Here is a 21,960-nt window from a genome sequence, read left to right as displayed (position 1 = left end):
CTACCTGTTTCATTCAATCAATCCTCCCTCTCTCTCTCTCTCTCTCTCTCTCTCTCTCTCTCTCTCTATATATATATATATATATATATATATATATATATATATATATATATATATATATATATATATATATAATGAAAACCTACAAAATGGGCACGGTGCTGCTAAATGAGAGAAGCTATAGGATTTTTTATGTTTTTTCAAAATTTTGACAGCACAGATGTGATTTATATGCTTGTTTTTATAGCAATGACTTGGAGCATTTGATTCCGATGCATGGATAAGTTTTTATAAGGTTTCAAAAATCAACAGCCTACAATTTTCCAAACTAGTAAATCAATCATGCTCAATACATCTATGGGGTCAGAATTTAAAAAAAAAACACCAGAAATCTAATATCATTTTTCATTTAGCACGGTGTCCATTTTGTAGGTTTTCATTTTCACACACACACACACACACACACACACACATATATATATATATATATATATATATATATATATATATATATATATATATATATATATATATATATATATATATATATATATATATATATATATATATATATATATATCAAGGGAAACCACCCCCACCGACCGCACATTCACTAGCCTCCGGTTGGTAAAACCCTTGAGGTAGCATATCCTAAGGCCAACAAACATCAGATTTGATTTTTTTTTATAGTTTTTTTGTAGGCACCTTCAGTTACGATAGTGCCACCTAATCAGGTGGTTGTCCATGGGAGAGCTTATCCATCTGTTCTTTCCTACCAAATTAAGGTATCCAATGACAGCGTTATGTGAGAATGGCGACAGGTATCTGAGATAATCAAAATCCCCAATTGAAGTTGCAGAGCGGGTATCCCCGTCAACTCCAAGCTATCAATACACTTTAGGGTACGTTCGGGTGCCTCAACTGGACGGGATTTGGAATCAGAATGGTTTCAAATCATTCAAATCTCACGGGTTGCCCTGATTTCAAATCAGAGGCTGCCTGAAATCTCATGAGATTTCAGGCTTTTAAAATCGCTTTCTCAGGTTCCCATGAGAAGGTGATTCTGTGGGAATGATCATGTCATGAGGGATACGAGTTGGACATGGAGCTCCAAAACATATGGATACTGTTTTAATATTTTTAATTCTTTTTAATTATATTATAATAAAAATACATTTATATGTATTAAAATATCAAGATGTACTTTTTATTGATAAAAAAATTAAGAATTCATGACCTCGTGTCTTATTCCTCAAAAAACAAAAACGCAAACTTGCATCACGAATTCATGTCATGCATCGGGTCATATGCGTGTCTCTGTGACATCTCCCAAGTGTGCAATCCATGTTATATTTCACAATGATCTGTATATTTATTTCGGACAATCCACGGCAACAGAAAACTGGAAACCTGACACAGTGTTCATTCCTAAAAACTGTTGGCATCTATCTGATTAACAGAGGACATTCCTCCAACGTGTGAATGATAAGCAAAACAAAAAATTCGTGGCTACTTTCACAAATCACTGATACACCACTGGTTAACCCAGCAGCAGCCAGCTTTCAATCAATCATGCTGTTCCTTCTCAGCCTGCAGAGACCAAATAACTGAAATTGATCAAAAAACTGTAATATCTGTCTAATCAAAAGAAAGCTTAGAATGTAATGGTTGCAAGTTTAACAATTTTAAGTAGGTGCTTACCCTTTTCATTAATTGAAAATGGAAGTCGAAGCAGAAATTAGGCCTCATAAGAAGGAAGTGAAACAAACCAGGTGTTAACAATGAAAAATCATGGAAAATTTGAACATAAAGTAATCTCATAGTCGCAAATATCGGTCTCGGCTATATCTTGGCAAGGCAATGTCTCGTGATAATAGATTTAGCTGATAAAACTTGGGAAAATCTCGAAAAAATATTGATGCCTAAAATTTAAATATATATTTATATATATAGCAGAAATAAATAAGAAAATAACATGTTTAGATAATAAAAAACACATATAATAAAAGAAATAAGCAAAAACTATAAAAGAAAGAAGAAAAAACACATTTAAGATATAGAAGTAAAAGAGTAAAACTGATAATATCGGGATATTATCATGATTTATATAAATTTCTGATATTTTCAAAATATTACAAAAGTTTGCCTTTAATATAATTTTATCAATTTACAATGATATTTTCAAGATATCACCTGAAACTGTGTCTATGCATGATCTGGATTAGACTAAGGAAGCATAAAGTGGCTTTGGCGATGACATAGGTAGCAGCAGGAGCTGAGCAGGTACCAGGTTTCAGTTCAATTAACTTGAAACCATCAAAAGTTTCATTGGTCTATAACGACTTCAAAAGCTAAACAATAACAAGATGTCATAACTGAAATCACTGGAACTAGTTATTAAAACTAAAGTTTTGCTAAAATAGCAGGCTACAACACCCTCCGGCTATTAATTCAATGCTAGCCTCCTTTCCTACCTACTGCATGATGAGCTTCAAACTCCCCAATAAAGTAATCAAGAACTAGAAGCATGCATTCTAATTTTCTTTGGGTGGATACTAATAATAAGAGGAACATCCATCCCCTGGCTTCAGGTGCAATGTGTAAACCGAAGAGGAAAGTGGTCTAGGATTGCAAGGCCTACTTTGCATGTTTCTTAAAATTGGCATGGTAGGTTGTCAATGATATATACAGTCCATGGGTTGATTTGATAAAAGTAAAACATCTGAGAATTGCATCCTTATGGTTCCCTCTTAATGCTGCCATGGGATCATGGGTCAGGAAATGCATTAAAGCTGCTATGAAAGTTGTGGAGGAAGGGGCCAAATGGGTGGTAGCCTGGTAGGAGATAGGGTGGAATTTTGGTTTGATCCTTGGGTGGGTCATCATTCCTTGATTTGTCTTTGTAAACATGGATTGAACTCTCAAATATAAAAGGTTATAAAAAAATTATGCCACATTAATGTGGCCAATATGCTTGATCATTCCCTTTCTCTATTATGCAGGTTATAGAATGATGCCATGCAGGTACTAAGTGAAGTGTGGGATTATCCTTCAGCAGCAGCTATGGAACATGCGAAGGATGAATTGAGACAGACTAGTGAAAGAACGCTCATAGTGAAACAGACATGGGACATGATTCGTGATAAGGGAGAGACATGTTGCTGCCATAAAATGACGGTGTAAAAATCACACACAGAGCTGCACTAACTCTTCAGTCCATGGTGTGAAATCAGATGGTGTATGATTAGCAAAAATGGGTATCTCAATTATTAGCAGGTGTATCCTGTGCAAATGTAGTGAAGACCTCACCTTTTTTCTTTAACTGTCCGATTAGTAGAAAGGTATGGCAACATGTTGCTTGCTTATTCAGTTGCTGGAGAACCCCAACCTTGGAAGTAGAAGTCGAGCTATTTTAGATGGCGAATATATAAGTTCACAAAAGTGAAAGTGTGGAAATGCAGGCTATTAGCATTCCAGATAATTGTGTGCCTGTAGACCTTCAGGATCAACAGATTCATGTAGGCACAGCTGCAATCATCCCATTATTAATCGATGGCGTAACTTGGCAAGATGGTTCCCTCCAATGCGGGACTGGATCAAATTAAATTTCTATAGCATCGTAACAACCTGATGGCCAGTTGGGTTCACTATGTGAGATCACTCGAGTCTAATTCTTTTCGCTGGATGGCATAAAGGAGACACATCAGGGCGTAAAAGAGTCTGCGATTACTGGCTAAAAATGCTTCAGTTGGTGGATGTATCCTAAAACATCATTGTTGAGCCTTACTGAAGAGATGCAATTAGTGTTGTAAAGAGCCTGCTTGAGGGAAGGGGAAAGATGGGGCTTGTCAATAGCTAGATTTATTGACAGATTACACCAATTTAATCAGCCGTGTACTCAGAGGTTGTAACTCCTGTAATGACTTGGCACACTTCCTTGCCAGATGTACTGTGATTGATTCAGCCTTTGGAAAGGCAAACCATCCACAGGGTGCCTAACATGCACAAATTATAATGTTATTTCCTGAGACTGACTAGTGACTAATGAACTGGTAGGGGCCTGCCTAATCTCAGCTTGGTTATCTTGGAAAACAAAATGACCTTCCATTGGCAAAGATGGTAGCAAAATGGGCGTTGCAATGTGAAAGACATTCAATAAGACCAGATATAATTTCCAAAAGTTTAAATCATCAAAGTTACAAGATAAGACCAAAAATGGAAGGCACCGAACACAGGTTCACTACTGCATGATCAAAATGACTAGACCAAATGATGCCCCATGTCATCATTGTTCAATTAAATATAGTTTCTGTGAGATTAATGGTACTAATAAACTTAATGTTACTAAGTGTAACAGGTAATAGATAATATCTTTCTGCATTGCATACATTGCTTGCAGAAACTAAATGAAAATAGAAGTGCCAATATAAACAATAACACACAAGCATTAAGCACGAGAAGATGGAAGATGTACCCCACTGTATTTCTAGTATTAACTGTATTTAATGTTCTAAAAATCCTATAAGATGAATTAGTTTGCAGACAGCATGAAATACCAGAAGACTCACTTGAGAAGATTCGGAAGTAGTTCCAGCAGGGCTTTTCAATGGAACAGGAAACTTTGGAGAACCATCAAATTTGTGAGAGCACTCTGTATATGCTGTTCCAATACCCACACCAGCACCAAAAGCTACAGATGCCCATCGTGACACAGGGCTCCCTGCATGGGTGAATCAAAAAGGAAAACTGTATCACCCATATGAAGAAGATGCAAAGCATAAGCAAGATGAATAGGCAGATTTTGGATCATTAAGGCATTTCCACACGTTCATGTTTTCTGTATGTGTTTGAACATATACATTGTGCACTTTTTGTCCATTTCTTTCATGCATGCCAACCATTTATTGATTGCGGCATTCTCTTTATTTTGACCTGAATTTGAAGTGTTAAGCATTGCATTCCATCGCTTTGTACCTTAACTGCTTTCAAGTGGATGACGATGATCATGTGGTCGTCAAGTTTCCAAGAAATCACAAATGTTTTTTTTTTTCTTTCTTGGAACTATTTTGACATTTTGGAAACAATGAGCCACTTTTCTTTATCCAGATTACATGAAACAAAACGAGAACATAAAAGTGAGTTTGCTTGAAAGTTGAAACTACACAAAGGACTCGAAGAAGGACAGGGATATCATATTGTATCTGATTAACCTGAAATGAAACAAGATGTGCACAATCACAATCACAATCACAATCACAATCACAATCAAGGGCTACACAAGTGCACAAATACAATATGGTCTCTAATTGACTGATAACAATCTCATAAAAGAGATATTTAAACCACAAATTTCAATACAACACAATGTAAAAATAATAATCTTTGAATTCACAATAAAATAAGATTAGAAAAGCATATGTTACATATAGAGCCTCACATAAAAGGAAGGGAGGCAGTCCAACGACTAGTTGGACTGCCTCCCAACAGTCAAGTTGACTTACATAAAAAAACAGAAAAATAAAAACTAAATAAAAAGACACTACAGTCCCTATTGGACTGTATTTTATTACATATCATGGAATGACCAAAATATCCCTGATATAGGTATATTGTATAAATATGCGTATATCTGTTAGATACAAATATATATACAATATATTTTAACACTCTCCTCAAATTTACGGTGAGATCACCGAAAGTTTGCTAAGAAGATACAAAACATATGGTAAAGTAATCGTCCCCTTCAAGTATTATTTTCGAACATAGTAGCAATCTATCTCAATATGTTTCGTTCGTTCATGAAATATGTGATTGTTGGCTATATATATGGCACTTTTGTTATGACAGCATAACTTTAAAGGTTCTGAAACATCAACACCTATATCTGAAATTAATAATCTCATCCACACAACCTCGGTTGTTGTTGTAGTCACCGCCCTATATTCAACTTCCGTGAAAGATAAAGACACTTTCTGTTATTTTTTGCATCTCCAAGAAATAAGAGAATCACATACAAACACACAAAAACCTGTAGTTGAGTGACGGTTATTGGGATCTCCTCCCCAGTCAGAATCAACATAAGCAATAATATTTAAAGATGATTAAGAGGATAAGAATAGCCCTTTATATATAGTTTTCTTGATGTATCGAACTATTCTTAACACGACACTCATGTGAACTGATGTAGGTGCATGCTGAAAGTGACTTGCAGTATGTATTTCATACGCAATGTCTGACCTAGTAATAGATAAGTACATTAGTGAACCGATAAGTTGCCTATAAGGAGTTTGATCGTCTAATAAAACTTTGTCTTCAACTCTCATTTTAGCATTTATCACTTCAGAAGTATCAATATATTTTGTTCTTTGTGATTCCCAAATGCGCAACAATATCAGCTGTAAACTTTATTTGAGACAAAATATACCCTCTTAGCGAGTATGCTACTTCAATTCTTAAAAAATATCTCAAAAAACCAAGGTCAATCATATCAAAAGATTTCTTAAACATAATATTAATTTCTTCGATTTCCTTCTGATCATTCTCAGTGGTGATCATATCATCAACATACAAGAGCAGAATGATAAGCGAGGTACCTGTAGATCTTACAAAAAGAGCAGTGTTAGTATAACACAATTTAAATCCAAAATTCAACATAGTTTCACTAAACCGATCATATCATGCTTTAGGAGTTTGTTTAAGCCCATATAAAGCTTTTCGAAGATAAAGAACCATTTCATTTTCAATAGTCAGACCAGGGGAGGATCCATGTAAACTTCTTCATTTAAATTTCTATTTAAGAAAGCATTTTTAACATCTAACTGATATATAATTCATTTTCTAATGAATGCTACTGCAACTAGAGCCCTAACTGTGGTCATGCAAGCTACTGAGGCAAATGTTTTCTCATAATCGATTCCATATTCCTGAGAATACCCTTTTACAACCAATCTTGTTTTATATCTTTCTAGGGACCCATCACTCTTTGTTTTGACTTTAAATACCCATCTACATCATATTGTCTTCCTTCCCTTAGGAAGATGTTTTGTGTAATGCATCTAATTTTATTTTCATAACTTCTACCCATTCTTTTATATATTTGACTTCTTTATAATTGGATGACTCATTATATGAATGAATTGCTAGAAGACATGCCCTATAGTTTGGAGAGAAAGATTCATAGGAGACAAACCTATTTGGAGGTCTATATATTCATTCAGATCTTCTAACACTAGTTTCTTCAATATTTGTTGGTTGACTATACTTTTCAAAAGCACATAGATGCTCCCCATTATTTCGTCTAAAGTATTGTATAAGGTTATGAGTTGGTTCTCTCTCTTCACTTGGTTCATCATTTGACCCAACATTATCACTATCATCATTATCGATATTTTTAATATTAGACTTAGGCAATAAGTCAAACAAGAAGGCATACTCGGATTCTTCCTTAGGTTTTTCAAGATCAAATCATTTTTCTTTTTCAAGAAAATTTACATTTCTAGAGACATAAAAATTATCATTTTTAGAATCATAGCATCGATAGCCTTTTTTATTTTTGGCATATCCAAAAAAAATACATTTAATAACTTTATGAGAGAGTTTGTTATATTTTTCAAGCACAAAACATTTACATTCAAAGACCCTTAATCTTTTCAAACTGGGAGAAATTTTAAAGAGTTTTTAAATTGAAGATTTGTTTTTTAAAGTTTGAGAAGGCATTCTATTTATTAAATAGACTGCAGTGAGAGCGGCTTTAGCCCAAAACCTTTTTGAAACTTCTTTTGAAATGAGTAGAGTCCTAGTAGTTTCAATAATATGACGATATTTTCTTTCGAAAATGTCATTTTGTTGGAAGGTCTTTGGACAAGATTTTTTATGCAAAATACCATGAGTCTTTAGATAGGATTGAAAATCATTTGAAAGAAACTCTCCCCCGAGTCAGAGCGAAAGATTTTAATATTTGTCTTAAATTGATTTTTAACAAGATTATGAAAATTTTAAAATATGAAAAAACTTCAGATTTGAGTCTAAGGAAGTAAATTCAAGTGTGTCTACTAAAATCCTCTATGAATGTAACATAGCATGAATAACCATCTTTTGACATAACGGGAGTGGGTCCCCATACATCCGAATGCACTAATTCAAAGATTTTATTAGTCAAAGAAGTTCTAGATCCGAAAGACATCATTTGCATTTTTTCAAGTATATAATTTTCATATACAAATTCTTTTTCCTTACAAAATTTTTTCAAGAACGGAAAAAGAGATAGTTTGGATATACTTGGATGTCCTAATTTTTTATGCCAAAGATCTAAATTAATTTCTTTGATATGATTAAAAAAAGAGTCTTTAGGTAGATATAAGAAATTCATATAGTAAAGATCTCCTCTTCTATGGCCTTGTCCAATCAGCTTCCTTGACTGAATATCCTACACCCAACAAGCCATAGATGAGATGAATACTTTACACCCATAATCGGATATTTGGGAAACCGAAAAAAAAATTAAATCTAGTTTTGGAATAACCCTAACATTTGGAACAAAAAAAAATTTAAATCATTGTTGAGATTTCCTATACTTTTAACTTTCAAAGAACTGCCATCGACGGTTGATACACATGAAAAATATGAATTAGTACAATCGGATAATAGGGACTCATTATGAGTCATATGAAAATAAGCTCCTGAATCCAAAATCCAATAGGACTTATCTGGAGGAGAAGAAGAGGAGACGGCGGCACCGTATGTAGAGGGAGTTGCTTTTAGTATTTGTAAAACGGCCTCCGCTATTTGAGCGATTGTCAAATCATTGAAGTTGCCTCCTTTCTTTGATTCTTGTGATTCTTCACTTACCGCGGTCACCATTTTGAGTTTCGAACAATCCGGTTTTATGTGCCTTAGTGCTTTGCAATAATGACAAATAATTTTACCTCCCTTGTATCCTCCCCCATTATGCCCTTCATCATTGAATTTTTTCTCAATGTGAGGTGGTTTATAAGATTTTACAAATCTTCCGGGTCTTGATATGGCAAGTACCTCATCATTAGAATTGTGCATTCCAAGTCTTGTTTCTTCTTGACAAATTTGAGTAAAAGCCTCACTTAAAGAAGGAGCCGAAATCCTATGAAGCAAAGATGACCTAACTTGCTTAAATTTCGGTCAAAGACCATATAGGAAAGAGAAAATGTTTTATCATCTCAATTGTTGAACCTTTCCATTTAGGTTCCAACATAGTCAATTCATCCCAAACAGGAGATAAGAGACCATAAAAGTCTCTTAGACTCTTATCCTCTTGTTTGGTACAACGTACATTGTCTTGAAGATAATATAGTTCAGCTATATCCTTTTGAATGAATGTGCTCTTTAAGAAGATCCATGCATCACATGTTTTTTTGAACTTATGATGTTGAACTTCATGTTATTCATGAACCATAAGAGTATTTGAGCGTTGTTAGCCTCTCAATCCTGTATGTTGTCTTGATACTCTTGTAAAGCCTTCTCCTTTTCTTCTTCAAAGAGGACTTTGATTTGATCTCCTTCTTTTCTTGTTAACTTTAGTTGGGGTTCATTAGTGGTTCCACTAACAAAGCCCCATAGCTTTTTCTCTTGATATGGTTTTCTATTGCAATAGCCCACATCAAGTAGTTGCTTTCATTGAGCTTGTAGGAGATGGTAGAGGCGGATTCTTTTTCACCCATGATAAAGAAGGCTTGAGATTGAAGAACAAAATTTGAAGTCCACCACCACAAAGAGAGCACGCCAAAGATAATTTTCAACAATACAAGAGCCCAAGGCTCTGATACCATGAAATGAAACAAGATGTGCATAATCACAATGACAATGAAGGGCTACACAAGTGCACAAATACAATATGGTCTCTAATGGACCGATAACAATCTCATAAAAGAGATATTTAAACCACAAATTTCAATACAACACAATATAAAAATAATAATCTTTGAATTCACAATAAAATATACTTAGAAAAGCATATGCTACATAGAGTGGTCACATACAAGAAAGGGAGGCAGTTGGACTCGTTGGACTGCCTCCCAATAGTCAAGTTGACTTACATAAAAAAACAGAAAAATAAAAACTAAATAAAAAGACACTACAGTCCCTATTGGACTGTATTTTATTACATGTCATGAAATGACCAAAATACCCCTGATATACATATATTGTATAAATATATGTATATCAATATATGTATATCAGTTAGATACAGAAATATATACACTATATTTTAACATAACCAACCCACAAAGTTATAAATAGAGCAAGAATATTGACTTTTAATGAGCTAAAACATGAACAATTTGACACTTGTTACTTCTATCTCATCTACAGTATCGATACAAAGAGCTTCAACTTCTTCTTCATGTGAAAGGCCCACCAATCACCAACCAGGGTTTACAAGGTGAAAAATAATTATCCATCTATATATATAGGGGTGGACATCAGGTCGGGTCGGGCCAGCCCAATAGCAGGCCTGCAAGGGCCAAATTGACCCGATGACTTTTGGAGCCGTTGAAAGCCTGACCCGACAATTGTCCGATCAGGCCGAGCCTGACTTCAATCGGCCTTGGATTTACCCATCCAGCCCGTGACCCACTGACTATTTTAATTTGGATCGGGTCGGGTAAGTAACCCATGATATTTGCCCAATAGGTTTTACACAAAGTGGAGGATCCTCTTCACTTTTATAGGCATTGGAGGGGCTTTCCCTCTCCTTCTCCATCGATATGAAACTAATCAAAAGGAGCAGGTAATTTCTTTTTTGCTATAATGCTTGAAAGGTAAAAAATTTAATGTTTCTTTTTGAGAAATGCTTAAAAGGTAAAAAGTAAATGTTCCTTTTTATGTAGAGAGAGAGAGCACATTAATTGCAAGGCATTTGAAAAAGGAAGCATTATATTTCCCATATCCCAAACAATAATATAGAATAATGAAAATCCTTACGGGAGAATAGTCCCATATCGAAGAGAGGAAGGGAGTGGAAGACCTCCATTGCCTATAAAAAATGGAGGTTCAACTTGTTTAACACCTAGAAAGTGCCCACCATGGGTAGGATTTTGAATTTTCAAAACCTAGATACCGTGTATAAGGGCCTGACTCAGGCTTAGACTGAATCCCGAGCCTGACCCAATTAATTGTTGGGTCGGGTTGGGCCCGACTTCTATCGGGCTTGGTCAACAAATGACCGCCTGAGCCCAACCCGATTCGGGCCGAGTACCCAAAAATCCGATGGGTATATATATATATATATACTAGCCTCTTAATTGGATGGTTTTATTTTTTCTCAGCATTCTAGTAAAAAAAAGGAGAAATATGCATAATTTCAAATAACAATACAAAAAAGTTAAAAAAAAATTAACCGCCTTGTTTCTCAATAGTTAAAGGCAGATCCACATTTTTGCCTCTATCGTATAAGCTTGACCTAACTAGCTAACATGCCTATTACAATAATGTAACCATCATGCCTAATATAATTTACTTTGAGTCCATATCAACCCAATCTATTGAGCAATTGTACGCAAAATAATCTTATCAAATCTTACTACATGGGTTTGATTCGATTTGATATCCATTCCAAACTGGTTTTAAAGCATCCAAATGTAGAACTCCCAATGATTTAAATTTTGAACCAGCTTATCCACCCAATCCTATGAGACCAACCAAGTCTCCTTCTATTCAAACCATAGTCACAGATATCGGTGATATTTTCAAAATATCGCGATGTTATCACTGTAAATTCAGCAAACGATAACATAGGTAAAATATCACGATATTTTGAAAATATCGCCAATTTGATAATATTGCGATATTATCACGAGAATATCACGATATTCTCAATTAGTTTTACATTTTTTATTTATTTTTACTTTTTAAATATGTTTTTCTTCTTTCTTTTATTATTTATGTATTTTTGTCTATACATGATATTTTATTACTTATTTTTTATATTTTTTAAGCCTCAAGATTTTTCCAAGATTTATCACCAAACCTATAATATCGCGAGAAATAGTCTTGCCAAGATATAGCCGATACCGATATTTGTGACTATATATATATATATATATATATATATATATATATATATATATATATATATATCAAACATTTTAATGGATTAAATGTTGAATAACCTGACTTTTAGTATTTGATAACTACTAATAAACCTTGCCTAAAAAGAACACTTAGCATGTACTTCTAAAGGTTAGAGTTGGATTGACCTTCGTGCATGTTGAGCCATACCATTTTATAATCCTAAGTGAAAGATATTTATGCATAAAACCTTTGGTGAATGATAGATCTAGATCAGACCAGCTTTTACTATGTGCTCAACCCAAACATATGAAAATTGCACCAGGTTTTCAATACATGAACAACAACAACCTTGTTATCTCTTTTTGTCTCCCTCAAGCTCTCTCTCTCCATCATCTTGTTGCGGTTAAGAAATGTAATATTGTGTATCACTAATATGGGGTGATACCCCTCGTGTATTTTCATTTCTTTGTTATAGAGTCAAAGTAAAAGGTTCACTTTAGTCCAAATTTAGATAGGTCATTAGCAAATGGAGATCTACCCTTTTATTAATGTAACTTTTTCATTTTTCTTGCTAATGAAGTTTCTTCTATGCTTCCATCTCTCTTTGGTGCATCCTTCTTGCTTTAATAGTTGCCACTAAAGCCATTGGTTTTGTCCCATGGTTAGAAATGGTTTTCATTATTTTTTGGGTTTACATTTACTTGGATATTAGTTTTTGGATTGAAATTTTTGGTTTTATTATGATATTGAATCCATCTCGAATACATAGCAGGAATTAGGTAGGTTTCCTACACATTTACTTTGTTTTCCTATAAATACCTGTCACCTGAGTACGATACAGGTACGGGTACGGAGGGTATGACACGACAATTTCAAAAAATAAGGGTACGCGAACATGGCTATATATATATAGGGTAACTGAAATATGTTTACTGGTATGAACCAAGATTTTCATAGGGTTTTTTACTTTTTGTCGAAAAATTCACTGTACGGATGTAATCTAGACGGTCGGTTTTATAGAAACAGACTCTTGGATCATCCAATTATTATGTATAAGAAGGATCTTTTAAGGGTTGAAAATCAATGACTTAGAATTTTCATAAATATTCAAGGATAAAAAATCACATTTCTTTATCTGATTAAGATGATTCAAGAGTCGATTCCTAGCAAATGGACCATGCCGAATGCATCAGCAGGGTTAGATTTGCAAAAAAATCCATGAAAATCTTGATTCATACCAGCAAATATATTTGCTTAGTAAACATATTTCAATTTCCCTATATATATATATATATAGAGAGAGAGAGAGTTTGGGTCTAGATCAAGTGTGGATCTAGATCCAGACCCAAACTTTCCTTTTCTCTCTTTTATTAACCCCACTCCACCACCTCTCTCTCTCTCTCTCAAGAGAAGAAGAAGAAGAAGAAGGTACTTCTCTCTCTTCGTTCCTCCTCTTTTTCTTACTTCTCTCTCAGTCTTTCTCTTTTTCTTCTTCTCCTGCCCACGAAGGTGGGAAGGGAGAGGGTTTAGACAAAAAAAAAGGAAGAAAAAGAGGTTGTGGATTTGGAGTTCGGTCTTAGTTGGGCATGTCCCAAACCACAAGCCCACGTATCCGTGCCATGCCCGATACCTGTACGCATGTCGAGTCGTGTCGACACGAGCACGTGGCCTCTTATGCGGTGTCCTAGTGACATAGATAAATACTCATTGTAGAGAGTTTTCTCATAGGATGGTAATTGAATATTGAATTTCCTTTTTAACTTATTAATTTCTTAGATTCCTCTAGATCATAGATTAGCATAACTTAGGGTAAGACTAGATTGTATGATAAATGAATATTGAATATCTTTTTAAAATTCTTATTAATTTCTTAGATTCCTCTAGATCATAGATTAGCGTAGCATAACTTAGGGTATCCACCACTTCAAAACTTCTTTTCATTAAATTCAATGTCTTGCGATATCTATAAATATTATGACATTTGGATGACCAAAGGATAAAAAATGGCTTCTATAAAGAATATGTGCTAGTAATCCAATCCATATCATTGTACAATGGTGTATATGGGAAGCAGTAGGCGTACAAGAACCGGAGAGAGAGAGAGAGAGAGATGAAAAATAGTAGGAACGCGAGAAATTGAACAGAGCAGGTAAGACAAGTGTTTGGATGTTATTTTCCCTAATTGTCTCCTATATTCTTAGGAGGTAAATCCATGGCATCACTATGAAAACAAAATCAATTTGCTATAGATAATTTGTATAGGATGAAAAAGCTAAAATAGACCCCTTTAGGGGGTAATCCCTTTCTCTTTATGTAAAACCCAGGAAAAAAATTTGTTGGACCCGGGTCGAATCCAGATTTGGACCCGACCCGGATCCAAAAGGAGACAGGCGGTCGGGCACTGCCTCACAGCTCACTGCCTGCGTGTTTTAAAGATAAAACACGCAAGGGGAGGGACAGTCGGCGAGTCCCTCCCCCATGCGTCGACCACCACCTTCCACCTAGCAGCAATCGTCGCTCCCCCTCTCGCTCGTCTGCCAACGCACGTCGGCGACCTTCCCTCCGACGACCTCCAGGTACGCTCTCCTTGTCCTTCTTCTCCTTTTCTTTTCGTCTCTCTCTCCCTCACTCTCTGTTTGCACAGGGAGGGGCTGAGCCACCTCCCTGCCTCCCTCGATCGCAGGGGAGGGGCAGAGCCCCCTCCCTGCGATATGTTTTGCGAGGGAGGGGCCCAACCCCCTCCCGATGTCTCTTTTGGCGGGGGAGGGGTCGAGCCCCCTCCCTGCGTCTCCTCTTACGGCAGGGGAGGGGGTCGAGCCCCTCCCTGCTCACTGTTACGGCAGGGGAGGGGCTTGAGCCCCTCCTTGCTCCCTGTTACGGCAGGGGAGGGGGTTGATCCCCTCCTTGCTCCTCTTTTTCTGACAGGGGAGGGGTCGAGCCCCTCCATGCACCCCCGTTGTTCAGGAGAGGGGTTGAGCCCCCTCCCTGCTCCCTCTTCTCTAGCGTCAGGCAGAGGCTTCGCCCCCCGCCTGTTTGCGTGTTCGACAGACAGGGGTCAAGCCCCTGCCTCTTTGCATTTTCGACAGGCAGGGGCGAAGCCTCCTGCCTCCCCCTTTGTGCTAATGGGTAGGAGCTTGGCCCCTTGCCTCTTAGCTCTTCCGGCAGGCAGGGCGAAGCCTCAGTCTCCCTCATTGCCTTCATCAAGTAGGGGTGCAGCCCCCTGCCTCCTTGTAGTTTCCTGACAGCAGGTCAGCAGGGGCTCGCAGCCCCTGCCCCTGCGTCTTACACTTAAAACAGGTTCGCAGAGGCACGCTGCTCCTGCCTCTGCCTCTTTCACGTCAGGACAGCGAGAGTGCCTTTGTCCTTACTATTTTCGGTGTAAGCTTGCTAAAAATGTCACTTTTGCAGCTCGTACGACGGATCCCGCTCGCGCACCGTGACCCGAGCTGTCAATCGCTTACACCCGTAGACGCCAGCAAGCTTGCAACTCCCCAAGGTAGAGAAAGATTACACGGAGAACTTGGACAATTGAATTGAGTTCAATTAACTAAAAAGGATAATTAAATATATATATATATATATGTATATATATATTTATACGAGTACGCAGTTAACTCAAGGACACGGTTTCACGTTCTTTGTCATTTACTTTCTGTCAGTCTTTACTTTGTCGTCGCGCTCTGCGCCTAGGCTTTGCGTTTGCACTCCTGCTCACAGTCTTTACTTTGCTGTCGCGCTATACGCCCAGGCTCCCGTTTTTTCAAATGTTTTGTTACTGTCTTGCCATTGCAGATGACACTCAAGTTTTCCGCTCATTGCATGTGCTATAAAGACATCCTCGTGGAGGATGCAAGAGACATTTACCGTTCTCCCTCTTGTGACAATAGTTGAGTCGAGAGCTTTGCGATAAAGACATCCTGGCTTTTCGAGCGAGCAGTCCTGTAAAGTTGACTTGAGAATTTAGGGAGTTGCGCAAAAGCATCAAAGACTACCCAAATCGAAATATTTGGAAGGATGTGATTGGCTGGTTCTGTTCGTCTATTTGACATATCTCGGGTAACCCCGAATTGGGGCTTGAGCAAACCTCTTAGCGGGGGTTCTGTTGAGAAACTTGTATCCTGTCTATCGAGACCGGTATCAAGTCATGCGAGACATGTAGATACCCCAATAGTGGATGAGATTCTAGAAAATCGCATGCCAAATATTACATCTTTGTGAAACACTTTTGTTGAGGCTCCTATTGAGGAGCTATACCCCTTTCATCCTAGAATACTTGTAGTCGTGCACTACACACTAGTACTGCGATGATCGGATGAGACGGTCATGCGACCTCGAACCGTGCTAAATGTATAATGTTGTAATCACATAAAATGGTGATTATTCGCCTTCACAGGCAAGATGCTCGAGTGGTTTAAAGACCACAGCATTAGAATGGGTCATTAGTTAAGCAACACCTAACGCACTCATTCGCTTCTTGTAGTTTGTCAAGAGAGAAGACAAAGCGGTACAAAACTCCAATGGATAGGTTGTTAGCAATCACTCTACGGACAAAGATTCGGCCTCCTCAGTCATTGGAGTTAGGGGAAGAGACTACCAGACATTATCCTAGGTGGTAGATCCCATGAACTTCAGTAGAAGTTGGATGCATCCGTTGCTCAGTACCTGTCTTTGGGGAATCTTCTCTCGGCTAAAGTCGTCCCCTTAGGAAGGGACTCAACTAGCTATTCGGGTTATTAAAAATACATATAATAACATACGCCCGAACTAGTCTCAGTTGTTTCTACATTTTTGTTTGCGCGTACCCGCAGGCCAGTAATATCGAAACATAAAGTTTGTTTACACTGGTTGATGGGTCATAAGACTTTCGTGTGTTTTGGGTACGTATTTTTGTCAAGTAAAAGCTTATCGATGAAATTACGTATGACTTTGTTTATCCCCGAGATTCTTATGATTATGATGCGAATGTTAGCATATAGGTAGATGACATGTCACACCGACAAATGATTAGTTTAAACTATTTAGGTGAATAATGCATCACGCCTACATAGTTTTATTGCAGAGAATTGTGTTATGATTGCCTAAGTGAATATAGCTTACATGTATAACATGATTGATAAGTATCTTGAATTTGATTGAAATGTCTTGCAGATATGTGCGTGAGTTACACGCTAGAAAGGTCGAATGCGATGTGCTTTGAGATAAGAATTGTGAATGCATATGATGATGCAATGATCTGAATATTTGCACATATAACTTGAATCTTGTGAATTTATTGAACTATGTAGGAGTTACATATGTTGATGTTTAGTTGATTCATATTATATAATCTGCGTGTTCTCATATGTATAGGACTCATGCTTTGTTTACGCATGCTTTGGGGTCTTATTTGAGGAATGCAATATTCCTTGTGGCAATGATACGATGCATAGTATTATATGCTTCTGTATGATATGATTGAAATGCCACGTGGTAAGAAATGTTGAAAGCATGCGATAAATGTTCATGGTTCATGAAACCTTATTGGAGGAATGTGTGATCTTGTGATTTGTTTTACCATGTGAAGTGATACGATGCATATTGCTGATATACATGCTTGTGCCCATATTGGTGGCTACTGACCCCAAGAGCGGTCAATTGTTCGGAGCAGTCGATTGTATTAATGCATGTATAACTGTGTATGGTATCTATTGAGGACCTGATCTTCAAAGGATTATCTGCGAGGGTATGTATGATCAAGATCTAGTAACCGGCTAGAGTGGTAGATTCTCTGTGAGGATGTACATTGTCCACGAGCGGGTAGCCGCAAAGACGGTGAACTCCTGTGAGGAAGTGTATGGTCCAAGACCAGGTATACCATCTAGGGCGGTAATTCCTTGTGAGGTTGTACGTTTCCCAGACCAGGTGATCCGGCGTTGATCTTGTTAATTATAATAATGCTATCGACCCTGAGAGCGGTCATTTGTGTATCACAATAATTTTTATTGGATATGGCATTTGCTGAGAACCGGGTTCCCAAAGGATTCTCTGTGAGGATATATATGATCAAGATCTGGTAATCGGCTAGAGTGGTAGATTCTCTGTGAGGATGTACATTGTTCAAGAGCGGATAGCTGCAAAGACGGTGAACTCCTGTGAGGAAGTGTATTGTCCAAGACCAGGTATACCATCTAGGGCGGTAATTCCTTGTGAGATCGTACATTTTCCAGACCAAACAATCCGACGTGGATCTTGTGAATTTTGATTACCATAAAAAGTTATGGTAAGCTGTGATAATCTTCTGCGATTGATATTGATAGTCAATTATGAATTTATAGATTTGGCGTGCTCTTATAGCATGATTTCATGCAGGACTCAGATGTGAAAATCAGATCTTTATTGATTTTAGATCATGATCATGTTTTGAACCTTCTATGGAAGGGTAGGTTTTTCTGAGAAATTATAACGCCTTAAGTGAGTTATAACAGGTGACAGTTGGCCGCGTAAGGCCTTGAGAGATGAGAATAAATTAATATTGTTCAGGACAAAGAGTTTGTTAGAAATAGTGAGAGCGACAAACGATGACTTGATAATGATTAAATGCAGAGACCCCGTTCTAGGAACGAAAATAAGCTTGGTAGTTCACAGCTTACAATCAAATGAATCATAATGTTGCGTTTGACAGTTGCACTGCTTACTTGCTTTGAATTGCTTACCTGCTTGAACTGCTTACTTGTTTTGAACGGCTTATCTGTTTAACTGCATATCTGCTTTAAACTACTTAGCGTGCTGAATTAAATGCTCTTAATTCAGTTTTTTGTAGTCTCTCTTGTGCACCTACTAGTTTTTCGCGAAACTAACTTATTCTATGGGTACAAGTGATGATTAGGTACACCATGGGTGATGGCAAGATGGCTTCAAGACTTCCTCTTCCTGCTCTTAGCTTGTGTCCTGGAGGCTTTTGGGTTTTGTTATCAGAAGTTTGTACTATTTGGGAAACTTCTTAGTGGCTTTTCAAAGTGTTTTGCAAGTAGCATGGATTTTAAGTTTTTGTTCTTTTAGCTACCGTGCCTAAAGTCATCGGCTTGCCTTTTTGAATTATCTTCCGCTGATTTCATAAACAAACTCTGAAAAGTAAGAGATCTTTCTAGTATCTTGCCTGTTTTCTGAAAGGTTCACAAGTTTGAAATTTTGAGACGTTACACTTTAAGCGTGGGATGGGGTTGATGCAGGCCTTAGGGGGTGAAATCAGTATATTAATGCCAAGTGAGAATACACGGAAGTTTCAGTACATGGTCTGGCAATCAGTCCCATTTCACCCTGCTTGACTCCAGCCCCAACTGTAGATGAATCAGTCCAAGAACCCGAATTTTGTTTTTACTCAAGAAAATGCAAATCAACAAGAAATTTCGAATAAATGTGACAAATTCAACAAAGATGACGCATGAATCATGAAAAATGTTCAAGAATACAGAGTGATTGTATCGCTGGATGATCCAAAATAAATACAAAAACATAAAAATAACAAAACCATTCTAAATCTTACAAAGGCAAAAGGAAAAACAACCTCAACGCCACAATTTGTCAACAAATAAGAGAACCACCTTCATGTTTTCACGAAATTAGAGTCACCAACTACCGAATTCTCCACAAAAAGCACGGAAGCGCATGACTCCAATGAAAAAACTCTTCAGCAACAGAAACAGAACGAGATGAACCAGAAAGGGGGGAAAGGATGCACTCACTGAAGAAGAGGAGGCCACCAAAAGCACCAGCCAACGAAGAGTACGCGACTCGGCGAATCGCTAGGTCCGTACAGGCGTCCCATTTTGCCCCTAGATCGTATTCGGAAGGTAATCGCTTGCTTTCGCCCATGGGTGCTCTCTCTCTCTCTCTCTCTCTCTCTCTCTCTCTCTCTCTCTCTCGGAGTTCTTTGTGGCCTTGTGGGAGTATTTTACATTTTTCTGCAAGGTATGTTTGGTTGTATTTTGCAAATATGAAAATAAATCACATGAGATTCGAAATCACGTGATTTGGAATCTCATATGATTCCAATTCTCAGGTTTGTTTGGTGTTAGAAAAGAATTCGTGTTTTCTATGGTGCTACGGTGTTGCCTCCACACGAGACAAACGTTGGATTTTTTTTTTGGATTTATAACCCGAAGAAACCGCACCCGACACGAAGATACTGGCTCAGCCAAACATACTTACTATCGACATGCCGACAGCGTAAAACTCCGAGGTTAGGATCCCTGTCCCCAGTGCCTATGCTACGCGTTGGCTTGTGCAGGGGGGAGACATTGAAACTTGAAACCCTCAACTTTCTTAAAAATGGCTGCTTTTGTATGTTGGCACGTGAATCAGTGTGTGAATTCGAGACATGTGATTCGAAATCACACCGAGACATGAAATTCAAAATCTCACTGAGTTTGAGTGATTTGGAATCACATTTTACTCCAAATCACATACCCCATTTTCTCGTGTTTGGTTGATCACTAGAAAATGGGGCAAATGAGAATCACTCACATACAAATGAGAGTGATTCTCATTTGGTTGACAAACATGTATTAATGTATTTTGTTTACATAGAATGAGAAATCCCTTCATAGACAAACTAACCACGCGGTCAAGTGGGTATCTCTACTCTCTGCGCACCCACTTAAACCCAAATGCATGGGATAAGCTGGGAACTTATTTTAGTATTCTAGAAATTTTCCTAAGAGGGTGTTTGGGCATACTCACTTTTCTGGGAAAAGTGGAATAAAACGGAAACATACACTTATTTTAGTTTGCAATTGACTAACTGGGATTCTCATAAGGCCAATTCCATCTGTATTTGGTCTCAACTTGGGAGATGGTAATTAAGTAAATTTGATGGAAATGAGTTAGAGAGAAATGGTTAGAAATAGACTGGAAAAGAATTAGAGGAACCCATATTGTTTGGCATGGCCTTCAATTCTTTCAAAGATTGCATGAGCTTGCTCCTAAGGGTGCAAATCGATCAGATTGTTTGGACCTCTGATCCATATCCAAAACTTCATTTTTGGACTCCTAAAATAGAATCTGAATCATCTGATGTGCATTTTAATAGGATGCTGATTTGCTTAATCCAATCATCTTGCTCATCTTGGATCCTTCCTTATTAGATTTGGATCAATATGTCCGATCTATGTTAGTACTTGGATATGATCCATTTAAAAAACAAAACAAAACAAAACTTTGATATGATCCTTTGTACAAAGTTCAGGATCAGATCCTGATAGGCATGACCCCCACATGCTCGATTTGTTTCCCTTGTATGAATTATGAAATGCCTTTAGGACAAGAAGATGAACTGGTACTGGAAGTAGAAACCATCTGAGCACATCAGAAATCTGAGTATTCAGCTTTGTTTGGGCCCCATAGATTTCTATTTTTTTTCCATTTTTTAAAAATGACGAAGAACCCCGGTGGAGAACCGGATCACTTAATTTGCGGCGGCCATGCGAGGTTGAACTGACCAAGAGAGAAAAGAAAACAAGAAGATGAACTGGTACTGGAACTAGATACCATCTCTCAGCACTTAACATCAGAAATCTGAATATCCAGCTTTGTTGGGCCCCATAGATTTCATTTTTTTTTTCCATTTTTTCGAAATGACAAAGAACCCTCGTTGAGGTTGAACGGACCAAGAGAGAGAGAAGAAAAAAAAACAAAAAAGACGTCGACAGCAGGATTCGAACCTGCGCAGGCAAAGCCCAACAGATTTCGAGTCTGTCTCCTTAACCACTCGGACATATCGACAATTTGTGATAAGTGTTGTAAAAAAATTATTAATAAGTATTATACGATTGGCAACAGACAAAACCATTAGCGTCTATTTGGTTCAGGCCAGCCCTAATCTGCCCACATAAGTAGTTTCGGGATTCGGTTCCGCTTCGGGTAACTTGAATCCACACT

General features: G+C 37.5%; 1 protein-coding gene and 1 non-coding gene across 2 annotated transcripts; both read right to left on the bottom strand.

Moving 5' to 3' along the window:
- Positions 1 to 1,337: 1,337 nt before the first annotated feature.
- Positions 1,338 to 19,938, bottom strand: LOC149838204 (MICOS complex subunit MIC10-like). Its single transcript, XM_090007624.1, has 3 exons — positions 19,767 to 19,938; positions 4,569 to 4,720; positions 1,338 to 1,590 (listed from the first exon to the last, which is right to left on the bottom strand). Exons 1-3 carry the CDS (start codon positions 19,894 to 19,896, stop codon positions 1,567 to 1,569), a joined length of 306 nt encoding a protein of 101 aa, XP_089863750.1. The 5' UTR covers positions 19,897 to 19,938; the 3' UTR covers positions 1,338 to 1,566.
- Positions 19,939 to 21,722: 1,784 nt separating this feature from the next.
- Positions 21,723 to 21,804, bottom strand: TRNAS-CGA (transfer RNA serine (anticodon CGA)). The gene has a single exon. It is a non-coding gene; the product is annotated as a tRNA-Ser (tRNA).
- Between the last annotated feature and the right edge of the window lie 156 nt (positions 21,805 to 21,960).

Source organism: Nuphar pumila, chromosome 5, assembly GCF_984573655.1.
Source record: "Nuphar pumila chromosome 5, dmNupPumi1.hap1.1, whole genome shotgun sequence".
Lineage (NCBI taxonomy): Eukaryota > Viridiplantae > Streptophyta > Magnoliopsida > Nymphaeales > Nymphaeaceae > Nuphar > Nuphar pumila.
This window is presented reverse-complemented; position numbering and strand designations above follow the sequence as displayed.

Coding starts and splice junctions, on each gene's coding strand:
- LOC149838204 (XM_090007624.1), bottom strand. CDS start 19,896: ATGGGCGAAAGCAAGCGATTACCTTCCGAATACGATCTAGGGGCAAAA. Junction 4,721..19,766: donor TGGTGGCCTCCTCTTCTTCA/GTGAGTGCATCC, acceptor TCACCCATGCAG/GGAGCCCTGTGTCACGATGG. Junction 1,591..4,568: donor CTACTTCCGAATCTTCTCAA/GTGAGTCTTCTG, acceptor TGGTCTCTGCAG/GCTGAGAAGGAACAGCATGA.